Source organism: Elgaria multicarinata, chromosome 15 (genome assembly GCF_023053635.1).
Source record: "Elgaria multicarinata webbii isolate HBS135686 ecotype San Diego chromosome 15, rElgMul1.1.pri, whole genome shotgun sequence".
Classification (NCBI taxonomy): Eukaryota; Metazoa; Chordata; class Lepidosauria; order Squamata; family Anguidae; genus Elgaria; species Elgaria multicarinata.
This window is the reverse complement of record NC_086185.1, coordinates 24,257,855-24,278,821: the sequence shown is the minus strand read 5'-3', so window position 1 is coordinate 24,278,821 and position 20,967 is coordinate 24,257,855. Positions and strand designations below refer to the sequence as shown.

Here is a 20,967-nt window from a genome sequence, read left to right as displayed (position 1 = left end):
TCTGACACTTCTCCATTCAATGGTTTGTGGGCACAGATCGTTGTAGATTTGAACTGGAGTTTCTTGATACTTCAGTGTTGTTATTTGCCTGATTTTCTTCATAAACTGCTCCTTTTTATAATAGTTAGCAAATCTAACCAGGATATCTCTAGGCATTCACTGGCTCTCCCTCCAGCCACTCGATGTATTCTCTCAACGTCTTCAGGTGCCACATCCATATCTGCAGCCAGCTCCTTAAACCATCCCAAAATGCTGATTCTCAAATTCTCACCCTGCATTTCAGGAAAATTTCTTAAGCACAGATTTGGGCGTCTGGATTGTTCTTCCAAGCGAATCAGCCTCAATTCATGCTGATCAAAACTTATGTTAAGTTGGCTCAGCTGCTGTTGATTCGCATCCAACTGCTACGATAATTGTTGGACTTCTGACTTTGTTTGCTCCACATCCTTCTTAAGCTCCAACATTTATTTGTTTACTTCTTCCAGCACAGTTTTGATAACCTTATCCTTATTTTCTTCCATTTTCCGAAGTAGAACTTCATTATTTTTCTGTATCATGTCTGTCAACTTAGACAGGATATCATCCTGTGCTGTTTTTGGCCCTGTGCCATCTGTCTTGCCTGAATGATTACTTCCAGACTTCTCCACCATTTTCTCCTCTTCGTCAGCCTGTAACTTTGTTGCCAGATCGTCCTGTATAGTTTCTTCTTCTTTTACTAATCTGGCTGCTGATTTGACAGAGGGGTGTGCTTTGGTTCTGGTCCAAATTGGTTTTCCCTTATTTTTATTTTATTTGGCATTTAAGATTCGGTGTTTCAGTTTAATCGCTCTTTTCTTCGCTGCCCTCTACTCCCCCTCCTCCACCTCAAATAATTTATTTCCAGAGCGAGTTAATTAATATTCTCTCCGTGCTTCACTTTCAGATAAGGATATAGTTCTCTTTCACTTAAAACTGCCTGCGTTTCATCAAAGTTATTTTTAGTTATTTTAGTACCTTCCCGGCAAAACCGAAAGTAAGCTATACGCTTTTTTCTGGCTGCTCTGAGAGGTGCTTTTTACATTTTCCAGCTGTACACTTTGTTGTGCCAATCATATGGAGATAAATGTGTTTCTAGGCTTCAGACATCCGGAGCTGAGAAGAATGTTACTGCACCATTCGACTGCTAGGCTCCGCCCCCCGCCAATAAGTTTCTGGGTAAGGTATAAAGTGTTGGTTATTACCTTTAAAGCCCTAGATGATTTGGATCCAAGTTACATGCAGGATTGCCTTCTCCTATACAATCCGCCCCGCACACTCAGGTCCTCTGGCAAGAATCTACTTCAGTCTGCCAAAACTAGGCTGACAACTATTACCCAGAGGACCTTTTCTTCTGCTGCTTCCAGACTGTGGAATGGCCTGCCAGGAGAAAATCGTCAACTTAACAGTCTTGCGGAATTTAAGAAAGCCATAAAGACTGATCTCTTCCAGCAGGCCTACCCAGTTGAATTTTAAGATGCCTTTTAATAATGTGCTGCCTTTTAATACTGTATTAGTTTTATATGTTTTTAATCAAATTTATGGTGTTTTGTATTTGTGTTGTAACCCTGCCTCTATCCAAAGGGAGAGGCAGGTAATAAATAAATAAATATATCATCATCATCTAGGGCAGAATTGAAGCAAATGGTCAGTGATATGCAGAGAGGGATGCTTTAGGAAGAGAAAGAAAGAGAGATTGAACTATTGATGGCAATGCAAGTTTAATGTGGTTGATGGGCCTAGAAGACCCAAAGGGGGTGATAGAGGCAGGGTTAAAGATGGCTTCTCTGCCAATGGGTGGCTACAGGTGGCTACATGCCAGATTTGCATTCCTTAGTGGTGGACATCATGTGCTAGCAGACAAAGGGAAAAACTTTCAACCAATGGAGCATCGAATGTAACCTATGATTCATTGAGATTATGCACCTTAACTTGCAAATTGAATGTAACTTAACTTGCACCCCCATACTGCAGTATCAGAAGTAAATGGATTAAGCACATTCTCCAGCCTCATGTGTCTGATTGGCTACTAACATGCCGGGGTAGCGAGCCTTTAACCCTTGATTGAGGGGCAACGGGGGAGATGAGAAAACAAGGCCACAAGCCTTGATATACCTGCTCTGTAGGTATGCTTCTGTATGTAGTTTGGTTCTTACAAGTGAACTGCATGATGGGATTGGAATAATGTATGTGTCTGAATGTGCTGTAATGCTAAAAGTGTTATATCAGCAAGGAAAAGTTTAATTGGACTTTCTAACTGTCAAGACCTCTTGCTATACTAGAAGACAAATAAGCTAGCTTGATATGGAGGACTGACCATCCAGGTCAATCTGACATTGCCAGAAGCGTTACGAGCCATCTGTTGATAAGGTATAATGAAAAAGTTTTCTTTGATCTGTCTTTAGAACTTTGCTATCTGCTAATTGGTTAAGATGCCACTATGTATAAATACGCCTGCTTTTCACACTGTCAGTTGAGAAGTTCTTTGCCTGTAGGACTTTCTCCATACAGCTGTATTATGCTCAATAAAACAGAGCTGCCTTACAACCAAAGTGGATTTTTTAAATCTTTGATACCTTTCTCCTAATTTCATTTATTATATTTCTACTAGTGTAATTTTTAATTTAATTTTTGGTTAGTAGTTTATCTATTACGTATTCATTGGTTCTTATTTATACTGCTGTGCTTTGTATGTCTTGGTTGATTGGAATACACTCTGCTATAAAGCGCAATATAAATTATATTATTATTATTATTATTATTATTATTATTATTATTATTATTATTCCTAGGGATGTGTTTGATATCGTTCTACTCATTAGTGAACCATATCCCCCATAAACATTCACTTGTGGGATGGGACAAGGACAGAGGAGGGCTTGGAGGGTTTCTATGGCAACCACAGGGCCTCTTCGTTCACCTCTTGGAGGTCACATTTGCCCTTATGCAAGTAAGGCAAGAGCCCCTGCTCACAGTGGTGGCAGGTCATTTATATGATGCAGCCACCATCGTGGAGCCATCCTAAGGCATTTTCTCAAAGCTCTCACCATGAGAGAGCTTACCATGACTTTTTTCTCTTGGAGTGAGGTGACGATGGCATCTGCTATCTGTCGCCTTGCTCCAGAGCTGCTTCGGAGGTGTGTCTGGGCAGATAGTGAACCCTGATTGGTTACCATCTGCCCAGAGAGGGGGAAGGAGGTGGGCCAGTGAGCCAAATGGTTGCTGGCCTGCTTCTGTGCTTCTCCGGCTTGAGTAAAAGCCCCAAAAAGGTTCTAAAAAATGGGGATGTGAGTTACCATTCAAACAATGGCAGAAAGATATATCTAGATTTACAAGGCAAACAAAAAACCCAATAGTGAAATATAAAATAGTACAGGATGCAAAGGAAAGTGGAGGTCTGGGTTTACCAGACTTTAAGCTATATTTTTCTGCCTGTTGTATGGTATGGATGAAAGAATGGGTGCTGCTGAAAAATAGATTATTGAAATTAGAGGGACATGAATTGAGATTCGGGTGGCATGGTTATTTGTGGTATGACAAAACCAAGGTTAATGTAGAATTTAATAATCATTTTGTACGATGTGCCATTTTGAGGATATGGAACAAATATAAACCCAGGTTCTCTCAGAAGATACCATTTTGGTTATCACCGCAGGAAGCTTATCATAAAAGTGACGAAAATGTATAACTGGTTGACATATCGTGATATATTAGAATTGTTTCAAGGTGAATATAAATTAAAATCAAGAGAAGGATTGATAAAAGAAGGTTGCATATGTCAATGGTTTTCATATTTCATTGACATATGTCAATGGTTTTCATATTTACAAATGACGGAAAGGTTTAAATTAGATGAAAAAGCTTGTGGTTTTGAACAAACGAAATCTGACTTTGAAAGGGTATTATGTACAAATGATGAACATGTTATTGCGAAAATATATAAACTTTTGTTGAAGTTTGAGACAGAGGAAGAACAAGTAAAGGACTGTATGATAAAATGGGGCCAAAATTTTGGATATAATATACCAATGGCACAATGGGAAAATATGTGGTCAAGAGGCTTAAAATTTACTTTAAGTGCTAGCTTGAAAGAGAACATTTATAAGATAATGTATAGATAGTATATGTCTCCTTCTAAGTTGGCTAAAATGTATAAAGGTGTATCGGCAGTTTGTTGGAAATGTGAAAGAACAAGAGAGAACATTTTATCATATATGTTGGACTTGTAAAAAAGCTAGAACTTTTTGGATACAAATTCATTATTTAATACAGAAAATATTAAAAACTAATATGTAATTGAAACCAGAATATTTCCTTTTGGGTTTAATAGACGATCCGATGAAAAGGAATTATGGGGCTTTATTTTTACATATGATAATGGCAGCGAGACTACTATACACACAAAAATGGAAAGGTGCAATAGTAGCTACGATGGATGAATGGCTAGTAAAGATGTTGGAGTGGGCAGAGATGGCAAAACTTAAATCAATAATTAGAGAAAAGTCAACATCTAGATTCAGAACTGAATGGAAACCTTTTATAGACTTTATGCGGGATCAAGAAAATAATGATTTCTTTATCTGTGGATTCATTATTATTATTATTTATTTATATAGCACCATCTATGTACATGGTGCTGTACAGAGTAAAACAGTAAATAGCAAGACCCTGCCGCATAGGCTTACATTCTATTAAAATCATAGTAAAGGGGAAGGGAATGCAAACGGGCACTGGGTAGGGTAAACAGGCACAGGGTAGGGTAACAGACACAGGGTAGGGTAGATTCAATGAATAAGGTAGATTCAATGAATAAGAAGAAAACTTTAAGATAAAAGAGGGGAATTTTGACTTTTGTAATTATAGAACAAGAGAAAATATTGTTACATATATTTCCTGTGGAGAAAATCAGAAGCCCAGCTTAATTTTGTATGTTTTTTGTTTTATCTGTCTTACTTTGTGTATTTCATGTTTGTTAGTTTGTTATGTTTTGAAACAATAATACAAATATTATTTTAAAAAATGGGGATGCAAGGAGATGCGGTCGCCCCATGCACGGGCGCGGCGCCTCCTCCAAAGTAAAGGAAAACAAATAAACAAACAAAAAATGGGGATGCGAGAAGGCGCTCCTCCTTACATGCAAACCCGCGATCACTCCTTTGCATGTGGATGATGCGAAGGAGCACAAATGCAGGATTTGGGGGCTCGAGGCACAAAAGAACAGTCGTCAAGATGCAGCCTTGGTGCTAAATTCAGTTTTGCCTCAATGCAATGTGTGAAATGGCCCTTAAACGTTTCCAGCAATCTATCCCTGAAAGTCCAGGAAACAGACACCTAAGTCCTCTGATTGGCACTTGCCATCCTGGTGTGATCCACATTCTTACGAACTGGTGCAAGGATATGAGAATTAAAGATGGGATCCAACAGTTTGCTGCAGTGTAAACAACATACTTTCTACTTAAGTTGGAGCAAAGAACAACAGATAGTTGGGAAGGCTTTGGAATCTAACTTGCAGCTGGAAAAGAGAGTACTTTCCCCACAAGTCACCCAGAAACCAGATCACAGTGTGATATAAGGATACTGTGCGAGAGCGGAAGTACAGCCAGAACAGCCTGCAGACCAAATAGCTCCAAATGGCTCAACCCATAAAGTACAGAGGAAGACAAAAATCTTTTCTCCCAATACAGCCTGAGAGAGAATTTGTTCTTGACCCCACTTGTGATGCTAATTTCTGCTCATTGACAGTAGGAAGAACCTCACTAGTAGGTTTCTATGGCCCTTTTGTTATGAGTAAAGAAATCTAATCACAAAATTGCAGGTTTGTAGGTAACATTCACAAACAAAACCAAAGGAAAACAAAAATCCCTTCACACATCACAAACGACTTTTGCAGCAGCATTTTCCTATACAATTGATTTTTACAGGAAGATGTCACTACCAGTGGTTGCTCAGTTCTGTCTTCATGTGTCTCATACGGTGAAACATGTGGAATTATTCAACTGAAAACAAATGCTATGATCAAAACAACCCTTGACTGGGCCACATGGTCTTTGTTTACTTCCTCTTTCCACTCTGGAAAGAAAGAGGAAGCAATGAAGGATGAAAGCAGGGGTGGAGAAGTGACAGTAACGAATTGTGATTTGCCCATGTGTAATGGACGCTCTTTATAACTAGAGAAGAATGGGAGGGATTGTTCTTTTTGTGAATGTAACATTTCTATATAGAGGACAATGGAGAAGATAGCTTTGACAAAAGAAATGAACCAGAATCATCAACACTGTATAAGCAGGACTGTATGTATTCCACACCAAGTCATTTTAAAAGTAGCCGTCTCTTTCTGCCAACCATCTAACGGTATTTCGGGAGGCTGCACATTTTCAGGTAAATTGATCCGAGAATTCTGAACACTTCTTCTGCCCTTTCTCCAAGAAGCTCAGAGTGCAAGGACCCAGATAATATCATCTTTACCATAACTCCGTGAGATAGAATCAGAACACAGGAAAAAGTAATCCAAATGAGTTTCATGGCTGAGAGAGGCTTTTAACCTGCTACATCACTCTGTCTTTCTAGTCTTTTGCTGCTCAGCAGTGCTTCTGTTTATAACTTACAAGTGAATACCAGAGACAAAAAGGCTGCCGTAACATATCAAGGGGTTTACACTACAGACATGGATATGCAAAAAACGTTATTATGCACATAATAAGGGTCAAGCAGGATGTCATGGATAGAATGCTCAGCTCTAGGGGACTGCTAGTTCCAAATCCCCAAGTCAGCCATGATGTTTGCTGGGGCTAAAGGTAACTCTGGACAAATCACCATTATGCAACCAAATGCTGCTCAGCAGGTTTGTTGGGATATGAACAAGGGGAAAAATGATGTATGTCATCAGGAACTTTTGGCAGAAGAGTTGGATACAAACATCATTGGTGGGGCTGCACCTTTTCGATTTTGATTGATCCCCTTAAGAAAAAAGTAATTTGGAATTGGTCCTATTAGAGCTGGCCGTTCATGAAAAGGTTGAACTGCATTTGATGAATTTCTGGTTCTGGAGGGTCCTTAGATATTTTTGAAATACTGGATTCTTTCATTCTAATTGCTCTACGTAATGAAAGAAGACATCATTTTATCTGCAAAGAATGGAGCAAAAATAATGAAAGGAATGAATTGAGCAAGTTACTTTTTTACATAATAAATTGTAGCCAATTTGTCATTGTTTTGGGAATGGAAGGAGCAGGTGAGTCACAGAAAAAAATCAGTCCCATTTAGAAGTATCAAATAAGATCTTGGCAGGAAAGACTTTGCAGCAAAGAAGCCAGGGAACCCTGAAGACAGACACGCCAGTTGCTAGAAGCAGAGATTAAGCAGAAGGAGCTGAGGTTAGAGTGCATGGAGCAATGGACATCTTAGCATGCTTGTGGAAATCTAACTTGAATTTCCAAGTACAACTTCGGCAGAAAAAATATTTATGGCATAATATGGAGAGAGACAGGTGTTGCACTGTTGCCTGTTATCTTCAGGTAATGACTGGGAGGTGGGGGAGAACAACACAAAACCTGTTCCTTACCTAGTAAGGCTTTTGCCCATTTCACCACATGCAGCAGCTGCCTCTCTCCAAGCCCATTCAAGCTGGTCAGGAGGGCAGCAAAGGAGTCAGGCTGGTTGTTGTCATGACTTGCACAATCCATACCAGGCTCAGTTGCTTCCAGGACATTGAGGAAGATCGGCTGGCATTCCAGGCTGGCCACATGGCTCACGGACTCCTTTAGGCCTTGCTCCTCCGTGGGGTTTGACGGGCCAGCTGTCTCCCCTTCCTCTTGCAACTTCAGGTTACCCAGTTTCTTCAACTTGCGACCTGAAGAGAAGAAGAAGATTACTCAGAACATTACTCAGAACACCATCCATATGACTGGCAGACATGTGGTCGCTGGAGCAAACACTTTTCGAAAGCCCATGCAGGATGGTCAGCAGATCTTGTGAACCTGTAGCTATGCACTGAATCTAGCCCTTGGCTAGCTGCCACAATGGCTTGAATAGCAACACAGGCAAGGATCATAGAATCATCGAATAGTAGAGTTGGAAGGCCATCAACTTCAACCCCGTGCTCAGTGCAGGAATTCACGTTAGAGCATACTTACTTGTGAACATCTAGGTGGTGGGCTGCTGTTGCAAGGAGAACACAGGATTATGTGGACCTTTAGTCTGATCCTGTGAGGCTCTTTCTATGTTCTTATGAAAATCACCTAAAACTGGATAGAGAAGGAAGTCTTGCCTGTTATTAGCTATGGAGCCAATAAGCACGAGAAGGATGTGACTTATTTATTTATTTATTGCATTTCTATACCACCCAACAGCCGAAGCTCTCTGGCCGGGTTACAAAATTAAGACAGTTCAAGTATAAAACAACAATATAAAACCATAACATAAAATACAATATAAAAGCACAACCAAGATAAAACAGCAGCAGTGCAAAAATACAAATTGCTACAGACCTGCTGCAAGCAAATAGTAACTGCAGAGATGATCACATGTTAGACTCCAATTAAATGTGGGGCTCGCTGTGCCATGAGCTGCAAAACTCAATGTCTGGGATACATGCTGTATGATCTATCCATGTGAATAAGGAAGCTTATGACACTTTTAATGCACGTTAATTTTAAAGTTAGAAGGGCGCCAGCCTGTAGATTTACAGCTGGACACCTGCAGATGGGAGCAGACACAGAGAAAGACCTTGGTGCCAGAGACAGTGCCCTTATCAGTCCCAAGGCCATAAGCCACCAAGGCTGGCAAGAAGGAGGACATTGCAGCTGGGGAGGTGTGAAACCAGGGCTCCAGGCTGTGCCAAAGGGGAGAAGGGAGTCTGGGACAGGGTGGGGAGTTGGAGGGTATAAAGTTAAGGGGCTTCCCCCCTGGTCTTTGTCTTGCCCCTCTTCATGGTGCATGTGGAGGTGTTTGTGGTGGTGGCAACAGCAAGGCCCTACTTTGGAGTAAGTAGCTAGGTTTTATTATTTTTAAGGTTACTGGGGTTTTACGCTATCCATGCCTTTGACTTGTTATTCGCCCTATCGCCCATCCCTTTACTTATGAATAAAGTCCTTCTGCCTCGTTTATTATTGATTGATTGATTGATTTAGAACATTTTTATCCCACCCTATATCATTAAGATCTTAGGGCGTCGTACAGATAAAAGCATATATAAAATAGTAAATATACACAGCTAAAAACAAATTATGCACGCAACTATGTTCTTTCCACTTGGCTCAGTGCTAAATCCAGAGATACTGGGCCAGAATTCTGGTGTCCTTCCCTAGACGCCTCCGGCGCCAGAGAACCTTTGGGAGACGAAGGGGCAAGCTGCCAGATCCCTTCAGGCTACCTTTACAGGTTTAACTGGATGTTTATGTACTGGAAATCTGCAAAGATGGCTTAGAATCCTTCAAGCAACTTTCTTGCCTGAGTTCTGCTAAAAACAAACAGGAACTAGACAAAAAGTCCTGTGGAGCTACGGAGCTTCACTCCAAGGGGGATTTAAGCAGACCCTGTTCCCAACACACTGCAACCTTCATGTACAGAACTTGCATCATATTACACAGACCATGAACAAAACACAAGGAAATCTGTGATTACAGCGTTCTAATTCTCTGAAATGGACTGTTGATTGCATATATTTATTTATTTTGGAATGTATTAGAATGTAAGCCTATGCGGCAGGGTCTTGCTATTTACTGTTTTACTCTGTACAGCACCATGTACATTGATGGTGCTATATAAATAATAATAATAATAATAATAATAATAATAATAATAATAATAATAACAATATTTTCACTTCTTGGTGTGTTGTACAAGAGGCTGCCCTTAAAGACAATTTGGACACTTCAACTAGTGCATAACACAGAAATTTTTATGAAATAATGGGCATAAAGCCCGCAGTGCCAGATTTTGTTATTCTACATAATAAAAACTTTTAGCTCTCCCCAACATCATTCCCAACGATCTGAACAGCCAGCTCAGAAAAAATGAAAATGAAAATCAGGATGGGGTGGAGAAGAATCCTGATTGCTCGACTTCAGCGAGAGAAAAATAAAATGAAAACTGTTGTCCTTGGGCCACCTACTTCTCTCTTTTTATTTAAAACAGCCCTTCCCCAACCTGTTGCCCTCCAAACATCTGGAGGGCAACAGGTTATGATATACAAGATGATATGCAGAGTTGACTGTGTGGTTGTGGAAAACTGATAACGAACAGTTTAGGGCCACCTACTTCACATCTTTTAGAGCATCTCCTCATGTTGAGAGTTGCAACCCAACACATCTGATGGGCACCAGGCTGGGGATCTCCTTAACATACCTGACAAATTTAAGTTGTAACAACTATAGTGACCATGTGGAAAAGAGGACAGGGCTTCTGTTTCTTTAACAGTTGTATATAAAAGGGAATTTCAGCAGGTGTCATTTTTATGCATGTAGCTCCTGGTGAAATTCCCTCTTCATCACAACAGTTAAAGCTGCAGGAGCCCTGCCCTCTTTTGTATCTGGTCACTCTAGGACTCTTCTGATCTCAAAAGGGAGGCAAGAACCAGGCTGAGTCGTCTTCTCAGATCCTTCTGAAGGGATCTCAGGCAGCAATTTAGCAGACGTTTTTACAAGTTGCAAAACTTTATTCAAGAGACCAACCAATCATGGTTGTAACAAATTCATTGCAAATGCAGAAGAGTCCCCATTTCTTCAATTTTGATTACACACCCCACATTTTTCAGGCTGTGAAGTATAGCAGCTTAGTCCCAACAGAGCTATGTTGACCTTTTCAGAGGGCCAAAACCCCTGCATTCATTTAGCCACAATTAAAGGGGCCCAATCACTGAGAAGGTTTAGATGGGGTTGTGATCTGATCCAGCATGTCAATTCTGATATTCAGTTCTTAAAGGGTGTGTGTGAGGGGGATGAACATGTGAGGAAAAGGCAGCTGATTACTGTAATTAAAAGGACGAAATTTAGCTCTTAAAGAGGTGCAGCTATTCTGTGTGGAGCAAACTGGAGAAACGCGCAAGTGCTTATACCAACATAGCCTGGTGCCAACATATTGGGAGGCCAACCATGCCAACCTCCCCATTTTGTTCTTTACTTAATAGGAATCAAGTTATTTCCTCACCACAATGTTGTAAGTCTTTGAGAGTCAACATTTATGCAATAGAACAGTAGGAGTATCATTTCTTTGTGGGTGGAATTAACTCACGCTGACTGTGTTCCAGAAAACGAAGTCCATTGGAATCCAACCTATTTACAATGCAACCATATGCACATCTACTCCGATAACTGCATTTAGGACTTCACATTTCATATCTCAAAAAAAAAGCCAAGGTGCACAGATTGTTGGGAGCAAGGTAAGAGAGACACTAAAATTGGCAGTGAAAGAGAGAGGGAAGAAAATAAGAAAAGGGGTGGCAAAGAAAACAAAACCAGAGGAAAGCCTTACATGGCTCTATGCTGGCCCTCAAACATTGAAGGCAATAGGCGCCGCAGAAAAAGGAGAGCCATTTAAAGGGTCAGAGTCTGTCTCCAAAACCACCTTGAGGACTGGAACGCAGTGAAGGGCCTTCATTATGGGCACAGCTGCACAAAGGTTTTGTCCTGGGGTTGCTTCGCAGTAGCGGCATGTCATCTACATGACTTAGCCACCATTGCGAAGCCATCCAGGGGCAAACCCTGGAAACTCTGCTCCAAAATAGTTGGGCACTTACCCCCCTACTTTTTTGGCAGCAGAGCCCAAGGCGCCCCATGTCTCTAGAAAAGTACAAAAAATAAAAATGGAGGGGGGAGGAGAGGAATGGGGCCATTTCTCCTCCCCCCTTTTTAATTTCCCCCCCTAAACTATCTGCAGAGCTTTGCAGATACACATAATAAAAATAAAAATGGGGGAAGAAACAAGGCAGCCAGAGGGAGGAGAAGTGGTTCTCCCAGTCGCGTCCTCCTCTGCTGCCTCATTCCTCCCCCCACCCCGGTTTTTATTTTTATTATATGTATCTGCGGAGCTCCACAGATAGAGATTAGAAAATGTAAAAAAGTGGGGAGGAACAGCCCTGTTCCTTTCCTCCCAACCCTGTTTGTTTGCTTGTTTTTCTTTCTTTTCCAGAGGCGCGGGCCGGAAAAACCGCACTTGCCTTCCTTCCTGGGCAGATGCTGTGAAGAAAGGCAAGTGCAGGTGCAAGGTGTCTCATGGCACCAAAGCACCTCCATAAAGACGGCGGCCATGTTCAGTTCAGCTACTGGAACATAAAAGGAAGGGGCGTGTTGCTTTTTCTTCCTTCCACAATGGAAGCCAGCGAAAGGAAATGTTTCAAGGGCAAGATCTTTGCAGCAAGTTGAAGGTAATCACTGAATAATTTCTTAACATGAAAGGAACCATGAAAAAGAGTAGGGCTGAACTACATATTAGCTTACCACACTTGTGTTTGCTGAGGTACCACACATGTGGAAACAGAGGGGGCATTAGCAGGGAAAGATCCCCTGCAAATGAACCTGCTGCCTGGTTTTGGCTAAGACAGGCTTACTTCTGGTTTTGAAACCTGGTGGCAGGAAAACCAAAATAATTTAATCATGGCTTGGGCACATTTGGAGGGAAGTAGCAGCTAATGGGGAAAGGATTGAGCACCTCACCCCACCCAGAAGTTCTCCACTGCATACTGCCTCATGAGGGTTCCCAACCCTTCCTCCTTGGGGACGTCTACGCTTTACCCCAGGGTAGCTTTGGAGTGGAGGCAGGTGATCTACATACATAACATCTATGGTCATAGCAGCCAATCTGAGATAAAATAGGTGAGCACTCTTCAAATACTTAAAAGGTTGTCACACAGAGGAGGGCCAGGATCTCTTCTCCATCATCCCAGAGTGCAGGACACAGAATAACGGGCTGAAGTTACAGGAAGCCAGATTCTGGCTGGACATCAGGAAAAACTTCCTGACTGTTAGAGCAGTACAGCAATAGAACCAATGACCTAGGGAAGTGGTGGGTTCTCCCACACTAGAGGCCTTCAAGAGGCAGCTGGACAGCCATCTGTCAGGGATGCTTTAAAGTGGATCCCTGTATTGAGCAGAGGGTTGGACTCAATGGCTTTATAGGCCCCTTCCAACTCTACTTTTCTATGATTCTCTGATTCTAACACATAGACTTCATATTCCTCAGAATTCTGGCATTCATAAGGGACAGTGAAAGAAGTTGCCTCTTGAGGGCCAAACATCTGTCAATATTCTTGGGGTTATTATGTCTTACAAGTTAAATAATTAACCCTGTTTAAACCTTTTATGTGTTTCTTTCTGAACAGAGGGAGAGAGTTTGGGCAGGCTTGAGTAGGGACACTCTTGGCTTCCTTCCTGAGGAATCAGAGCCTTCTAAAGATCAGTTTTGAGAGGAGTCTGGTCTCCTTAGGGCAGGCAGGAAGAAAAGGGATGTGGTGCTCCCTGATTCACTCACATACCTCAACGTTGTGCTCTTTTGGAAATGTAGACCTCTAGGGCAGATGGCAAGGAGAAACAACTGCCACTCTAGGGCTGTACTGAATAGACAAGGTCAATTTCTCAGACATTTCACTCACCTTGAAAATGGTGGTTTTGTTTTGCTTCAGCTGTATTTTGCAGGAGAGGCAAAGTTCTTTCAGGGTTGGGGAGAGAACCAGCCACCACTTTATTTCCCTCCCACCCCCAAAAGCCTTGTTCTGAAGTGTTTTGCATTTTTGGGAAATTAAAAGTGGCTGCTGCCATAAAAAGTGGCTGTCCCCTTGATCACTCATTATATTGGACAGCACTGTGTGCCCTCATCTTGACGACATCGGGAATGAAGCGTGGGGCGGTGTGAGACGCCACGTCACTGCACTGACACTCCTTCTGGCCATCTACATCAGAAGGAGTGCAGTAGCGGGCTAAGTGGGCATTGCAGCCAGCGTTGCCACTGTGCCCGCCCACCCGAGCACATGCGCAGCAGGTCTGGGGCACCTGGGAGCATCCACACACCCTCTTCTAAGGTTAGGGTGTGTGTGTGTGTTTAAAAAAATAGGACTGAAGTAACAAGGGGGAGAGGAATGGGGTGCTCCCTCCCTGGCAGAATATCCAACCCCCCTTTAATATTTCTTTTCTTAACAAGGGTCTGCAGAGGCATGGAGCCTCGCTCCAAGCTAAAAAAGTCAGGGTAAGTGGCTGACATTTTTAGGGTGGAGCTTTGGGCTTTGCCCCTGGCTCACTTCGGAGTGGCGGCTGTGCCATGTCGATCTCCTGCCGCCATTCTGAAGCTACAGCAGGGAAAAACATCCGTCTAGACAAGTCTATATGCATACTTATTTTTAAACCCTATTTATCAAGAAAAACGTCTTTTACATTTGAATTTCTTTGTTTTGTAAAAGAAGATCATCTCGCCAAAAAATAAAATAAAAAATAAAGCAAAGATGCCTCATTTGAAAGCAAATCCAAAGGCTTGAAAGGTGTCTCCTGTACTGTATTTTTTGTTTTTTTGTTAAGTAGGGGCAGGGGAATCAAAGGCAAAAAGTGCAATGCCATGCATGTCCAATCAGAAGTAAGCCCCACTGAGTTCAGTGGGACTTACCCCATAAGTAAACATGCTGAAGAATCAATAAATTGTTACGAAAAGCAAAACGGGGAGAAGCCATTCCATGAAACCAGTTTTCTTTGAATTATTGGGTCAATGTAACCCATCATGGGTCTAATCTGTACAATGTGTTCCCTTGTTTCCACGCCAATCCCCACATGCTCTTGTTTTTCTCACCCTTCCCATCTAGTTTTTCTCAGGTGTAGTCATGCTGCTTCTAGCGTAATTTGTGGAACAGAGCGGTTGGTATCTTTCTTGGCAAGGGGCACAGAGGTGAGGATTACTGCTGCTCCTCCATTTATTATGCTGAATTGCTTAAGTAATAAATTATAAAGGGCACCGTTAAGGTCCTCTTCCTGACTGCAAAATAAAATAAAATAAAACCATACCATGAAGTGGTATCTCTATAATGATTTTAAATAAAGACCATATTAGACTTCTGATCACTTGGCAGGACTAAGTGGGTTCCAGTCAATTTCCAAATGGCCTATTTATTTTGGGCTTGCACCATCCACTCCTGCACCAAACAAAAATGACTCCACACAGTTGGACCTGATAAAGCAGAAATCCAACATTTTTCATGTATCTTTCATGTATCTCTACCTATAAAGTGGAAAGTATGGGTGTGTCATGTATGTCCGGAAACGTTTAACCACTTCCAGATGAGTTAGAAACTTGAAATTTGACATGGTGATAAGTCCAGCTGTACAATGTACCAGAAAAATTGAAAACATGAATTTCGGGGTTTAAAGTATTTTTAAGGAATTTAATAAAAACCTAGGTACACGCCTACAACTCCCAGCATGCCTTGGCCAGAGCAGCTGGGATTGTGAAGAGCTCCAAAGGGATCTCTGTGCTGGGAGAGCAGGCATCCAAATGACAGATGTGGTTCAATGTAAGCAAGTGTAAGGTGACGCATGTTAGGGCAAAGAAACCCAACTTCAAGTATAACAGGATGCGATCTGAGCTAGCAGTGACCGAACAAGAGATCTTCAAAATGAAGACCAAACATGAACACTCACACTCACAGAGAAAAAAAGAAAAATGGGTACAAAAAGCACTCCATGCACTACAACGTAATACAGAACCCACAAATAAACAAAGAACAATCGTACAAATGGCCCAGGAAGGGGGAGCTATTTCCTGAAACAGAAGGATTGAGGCTGAGCCCTGAGAGTGTTTGTCTGCTCCACCCATCCCCACAGGTAGTAAAGCCTCCAGTGTACGGGGGGGGGGGGATCCGCATGTTGCTCCCAGAGCGCTTCTATGCGATCCCAGTGCACCCCGAAAACGATAGTCTGACTTCCCTGTAAAAGAAACGAGGAAGAGCCGTCCATGCCGCCGCCGCCGCCGCTGCGGAGAGCTCTCCCCCGGCGAGGAGAGCTCAGCAAAAGAAGGAGGGGTGGAGAGCTTCTTCCGTTCTTCACCCCTTCTTCTTTTGCCGAGCTCTCCTCACCAGCGGAGAGCTCTCCTCCTCATCGTCGGCAGCATAGACGGCTCTTCCTCGTTTCTTTTACAGGGAAGTCAGACTATCATTTTCGGGGTGCACTGGGATCGCATAGAAGCGCTCTGGGAGCGACGTGCGGATCCCCCTCTGGAGGCGCAGGCCTGTGGCGCAAACCGAAGGGCGAGAGCAAAAGGACTCTTCGCCTGAGGCTCTCAGCAGTGGGCAGGAAGCCATTAAAGAGGAACAGCCACCTTAGAAGAAAAACTGAACCAGAGGAGACTCTGAACTGACAAGCAGCTACTGATACAAAGTGCCACAGTTGCACAGAGGATAAGAGGAATACTCACCTTAATCCCATCAATGTTTGGGACCTGCTGTAGTTGAAAGGCTTAACTTTGGGCTGAATACGGGGGGTGAGGGTGGGGCTACAAGGGCCATTTTCAAACGGTCTCATGAGCCCTGAGACTGCTTTACCATTCAATGGTTTTAGCTGATTTCTAAGTGTTTTCATTTTAAAGTTTGTTTCTAGCTTTTAAAGGTTTTAACTGGATTTTAACTGTCTATATTCCCTCAAATTACTCAGATACTGAGCTGAGCTGATGAAATATTCTGTGGGTATGGTGTTTACAAGGCAGAGGGATGTAAGACTTTGGGAATTTTCTCCCCCTTAGTCCTTCACTTACCCCAAAGGAAAAGGCAAACAAAAATATCACGCTTTTCCCCCTCAAAAAAAGAGCGGAAAAAGAAGGGGGAAAGTAGCAGCTAGCACCTTTACCAACGTTTTAGACTGGACACTAGATTATTCATGGAACAAATTTGAAACATCAATTGAAACAGGGAAAACAAATCTAGCAACTGAAATTGCCCAAGCTGAAAGCTTAGCAGGTCTAACCCCTGCAAATCAGTGGATCTGATTTGCCTCATCTGAAACTGAAAAGTTCTTTTGCTGAAATTCCAAAGAAATAGCTCCTGGGAGGACCCAAAATATACAGACTAACCCAAGGGATCAAGAGGGTGATGAGTCCCCAGAGGACACAAATTCTGTCTATTCCCCTGTTGTAAGTAAATGGGATAAGACTTTTTGTCAAGGACTACTTGGGGAGCCAGTGTGGTGTAGTGGCTAAAGTGTTGGACTGGGAGTCAGGAGATCCGAGTTCTAGTCCCCACTCGACCATGGAAACCCACTGGGTGACTTTGGGCCAGTCACGGACTCTCAGCCCAACCTACCTCACAGGGTTGTTGTTGTGAGGGTAAAATGGAGAGGACAATGAGGATTATGTATGCTGCCTTGGGTTCCTTGGAGGAAAAAGGAGGGATATAAATGCAATAAATAAATTGTTTTAATAACCAAGGAATTGGAGCTAATTAAGCAATTGCTGTCAGAATGCCATAGGCTGCTAACCACTATAGCTGAAATAAATATGCAAGGGAGTCATGGGGCCTGCCAGCTCTACTATGAGCAAGGACAACCAAGAAGAGTCATATGGAAACACTGGCCAGAAAAACACCATGCCCCATGAAAAACCTATTAAAGAAAAGAAAAGCAAACAGAGGAAGGCCCCACAAAAAAAGAGTAAAAATATCAAAACGGGTAGGAAAAGTCAAAAAGCGACCCAGCAACGTAAGAAAATGAATTTTAGCAAACTCCTCAAATTGCTGGATTCATCAAAACCTTCCCAGCAGAAATGCAAGACATGCGAGCTGCAGCAGCATAATTTTGTGAAGCCTGCAGCCCAAAGTGATCCTGAGCCACTTGTGCCTACAAGTGGATCAAATGAACCAGTGGCTACTGCAGATGTAATACAAGACCCACGGCAACATGTCCTCAGCAGGAGCCCTTGCCCAGTGACCAAGTTCAAGAAACAAATTGCCATCTAAGATGGATTAAAATCAATATGTAATAAATGGGAACTAGTTCTAAAGCACCAAAAGCTAGCTTTTTCAAACTTCCCTCAAGCTAAAGGCATGCTCTCCCAAGTACAACGTAAAATCTACTTTCTATAGCTAGCAGAGAAAGTAATCCCAGGGACTCTTAACATGGATGATTTAACAAACATACAGTATATTTTCTATGATTATCAGCATGCACGTGCAGTGGTGACATTTGCATCTCGGCAGTCTGCAAAAGTAGACTATAGCAACGAGGCTTTATTTATGGATGTGGGCCTGATGGTGACTAGATTTTTTGAGAATACTGCTAGTGCTGCCCTATCCTATAAGGATACAAGAGCTGAACAAGAAGACATTAGTACTGGCAATCGTATTAGCCTGGAGGACCCACAGACTCATGCCTATAATAATAAATCAATCCAACGTAGTCCAAAGCAAGAACCTCCCTGTTCAGTAAACCTCCTTGCTTCAGAAGACAAGAAACTTCTAAACTCTTTCTCAGCCTTACCTTACCAGGCACAGGATGAAATAATTGACAGAATATCATCCTTGCGAGATACTTTAATCCATTTGTAAGCTCCTGAGAAAACTAAAATGATTCAGGAAAAGGATACAGAAGTAATACATCGCCAAATGAGAGCAGAGCAAGAGATAAGAGAGGAAAACAATTCTCCCTCGCATCCAAACAAATGTCCAAGAGAAAGATATCCTCACATCAAAGGAGATGATCCCAGTGTACCCCCTAGGGACTCAATGACCAACATAGAATGGCTCCAAAGAAGACAGCTCAGCCAGGAAGAATTGGGCCAATATGAACCTCCTTTGAGACACACACAAAAAGGAACAGCTAAAAAGGAATTCTTGAAATGCCAGAAAGGAAATGGATCCATCTATGTGGGTAAAAGAGGGACATTGGATCAGATAGGGTGACCAGATGAAGGTCTCCGGGGCAACCGGGACTGGGCACCAATTCACTGGGGAAAGGGGCTGGAAGATGTGTTCCGGACTTCCAGGAACGTGTCTTCCAGCCCACCCCCGGCGCCGGGAATGCATCCTCAAGTCCCTGCCCACCCCAGGGCTAATTTTTGTCTTCTCCTGCGCTGGCATGACCTGGCATAAACTGTTATTTATTTACTTAGTAGTATATGATTTAAGGTTGTGTTTGTACGTTTGGTGGGGCTACGGTTTCAAAAAACACTGGAAAAAGTCCGTTCAGTCAAAGAAAGAAAAGTTATCCAGTAATCCAAATTACTAAGTATCCCATTTTGCTTCTTCCCCCCACCTCCAACATTGCGATTGGAAGATGCTTCATCAGGTGATCACAATTGGGAGTTGAATCTGCCTCTCATCGCTTCAAAAAACCCTTACCCCCTCCCGCTTTTAGCCATTTTAAACAAATTAATAGCAAGCAAACCACATGATGAAAGGGTCTGAAAATTGCCACAAATGACCCCCAACCACCACTCTCTAAGCATAGTGAGTTTCAGGGATGTGGGTTTCAAAACAAAAAAGTTATACAGTAATCTTTTCCACAATGCAATCCTATGGGGAAAAATATCCAAAATGGTGGGCGGAGCGCTTCGCAAAAAGTGGTTCGATTTGCTTGTGGTTGCTTCTCTTTGCTATGTTTCGCTAGCCCCCGACTCTCTTCTCCACCAATAACAGAGGTGAAGCCCCCCACTTCACTATCGCTTCCAAGAACCGAAGAGAAGTGGAGTACAGCCCTACTGAAAAGGATGCAACTTCCAATCAAAGATGTTGCTACATACCATTGGGCTTATTTGCTGACCTGCACCAAATTTTGGTCTTTCCCACTTAGATTTGAGTTTCCACCCTGGTCAGTTTTGGAATCATCCTGTCTGGAGCCTCTTTCTAAATGTATGGCATTAGCTTCAAAGGGGTGTGGCCTCATTGCTTTCAGCGACTGAGTGGGTGGGGAATGTTTGGCCACAGCATGAAGAACTTGCTCAGGAGGGCTTTAAACGGAATCTTACAGGGCGGGAGACATAAACTTCGAGGCAACAATAGATGAAGGCCCATGCACCATAACACAGAGAATAGCTCTAATAGTGCCCCAAAATAGTGACCACAACAATGTAGAGCCCCAACAGCATTGTGCAGAAAGTCAACTCTGCACACCGCTGATTATTTGCATTGGTTATTTCTGGGAAATGACCAACCGTTGTGTGAAAAAGGCTCAACAGATGACACAATAGTCACCTGTGGACTATTTAATCTACCATTGACCATTGTGTCGGCTGAACCCAGTCATGAAAGGACGAGCCCTGAAAGTTCTTTTCTCTTGTTTTCTCCCACACAACACCTTCCTGCTGTTGGTTTATCAAACACAGACACTTGCTTTGATCACAGGCTTCTATTCATCCATCATACGGGTTAAACTATTTGAAGCAGTTTAGTTCTTTGAGAAGATTTGTTAACCATTAAAGGCAGCCAAAAAATAATTTTACGTGACTGAATTAATAAATAAATAGATCCTGCCTCACTAAATGGGATGAGATTTTGTGAACTTCGCTAGAAGTCCCTTTGGTCCTTTGAGATAAGGATGTGAGATTGTCCAATACTATCAAAGTAGGTCACAACTTTAATACACTCTTTAAAAGCTACTCTGATAAAATAAACATGGTCACCACAACTGGGACCCTAACATATCTCTATCTCTAGTTTCATTAAATATATGATACATCAATAGCAAAGCAAATATGCTGTAAAGCATCAACGATTCCTAATCCGAGCCAACCTTACCTCCGAAAGTCATGCCTGCTTCATAGCATTTTCTCAGGCGACAGGAAGCACAGTTTTTCCTTCGAAGCTTATCAATGGTGCAGTCATTCTGGCCGGCACAGAGGTAATTCTGTTTACCTAAAGTGATTAGAGACAAAATACGAATGGAAAACTGCAATTGCTTTATTGTCGGAAAGCATCATTAGACCAGAGATACAATTTGCACACACACACACACACACACATACTTCTGCTAGTCATTAGCAGGGGCAAAGAAGTATACC

At 42.4% G+C, this 20,967-nt stretch overlaps 1 protein-coding gene across 1 annotated transcript in view; it reads right to left on the bottom strand.

The window, feature by feature from the left end:
- The window catches only part of LOC134409362 (androgen receptor-like), a 102,716-nt gene that overhangs the window by 34,845 nt on the left and 46,904 nt on the right, over nucleotides 1-20,967 (bottom strand). Inside the window, exons 3-4 of the mRNA XM_063142075.1 lie at nucleotides 20,705-20,821; nucleotides 7,577-7,864 (exon numbers count right to left, since the gene is read on the bottom strand). Coding sequence (XP_062998145.1) covers nucleotides 7,577-7,864; nucleotides 20,705-20,821 — 405 coding nt within the window. The remainder of the gene's footprint in view (nucleotides 1-7,576; nucleotides 7,865-20,704; nucleotides 20,822-20,967) is intronic.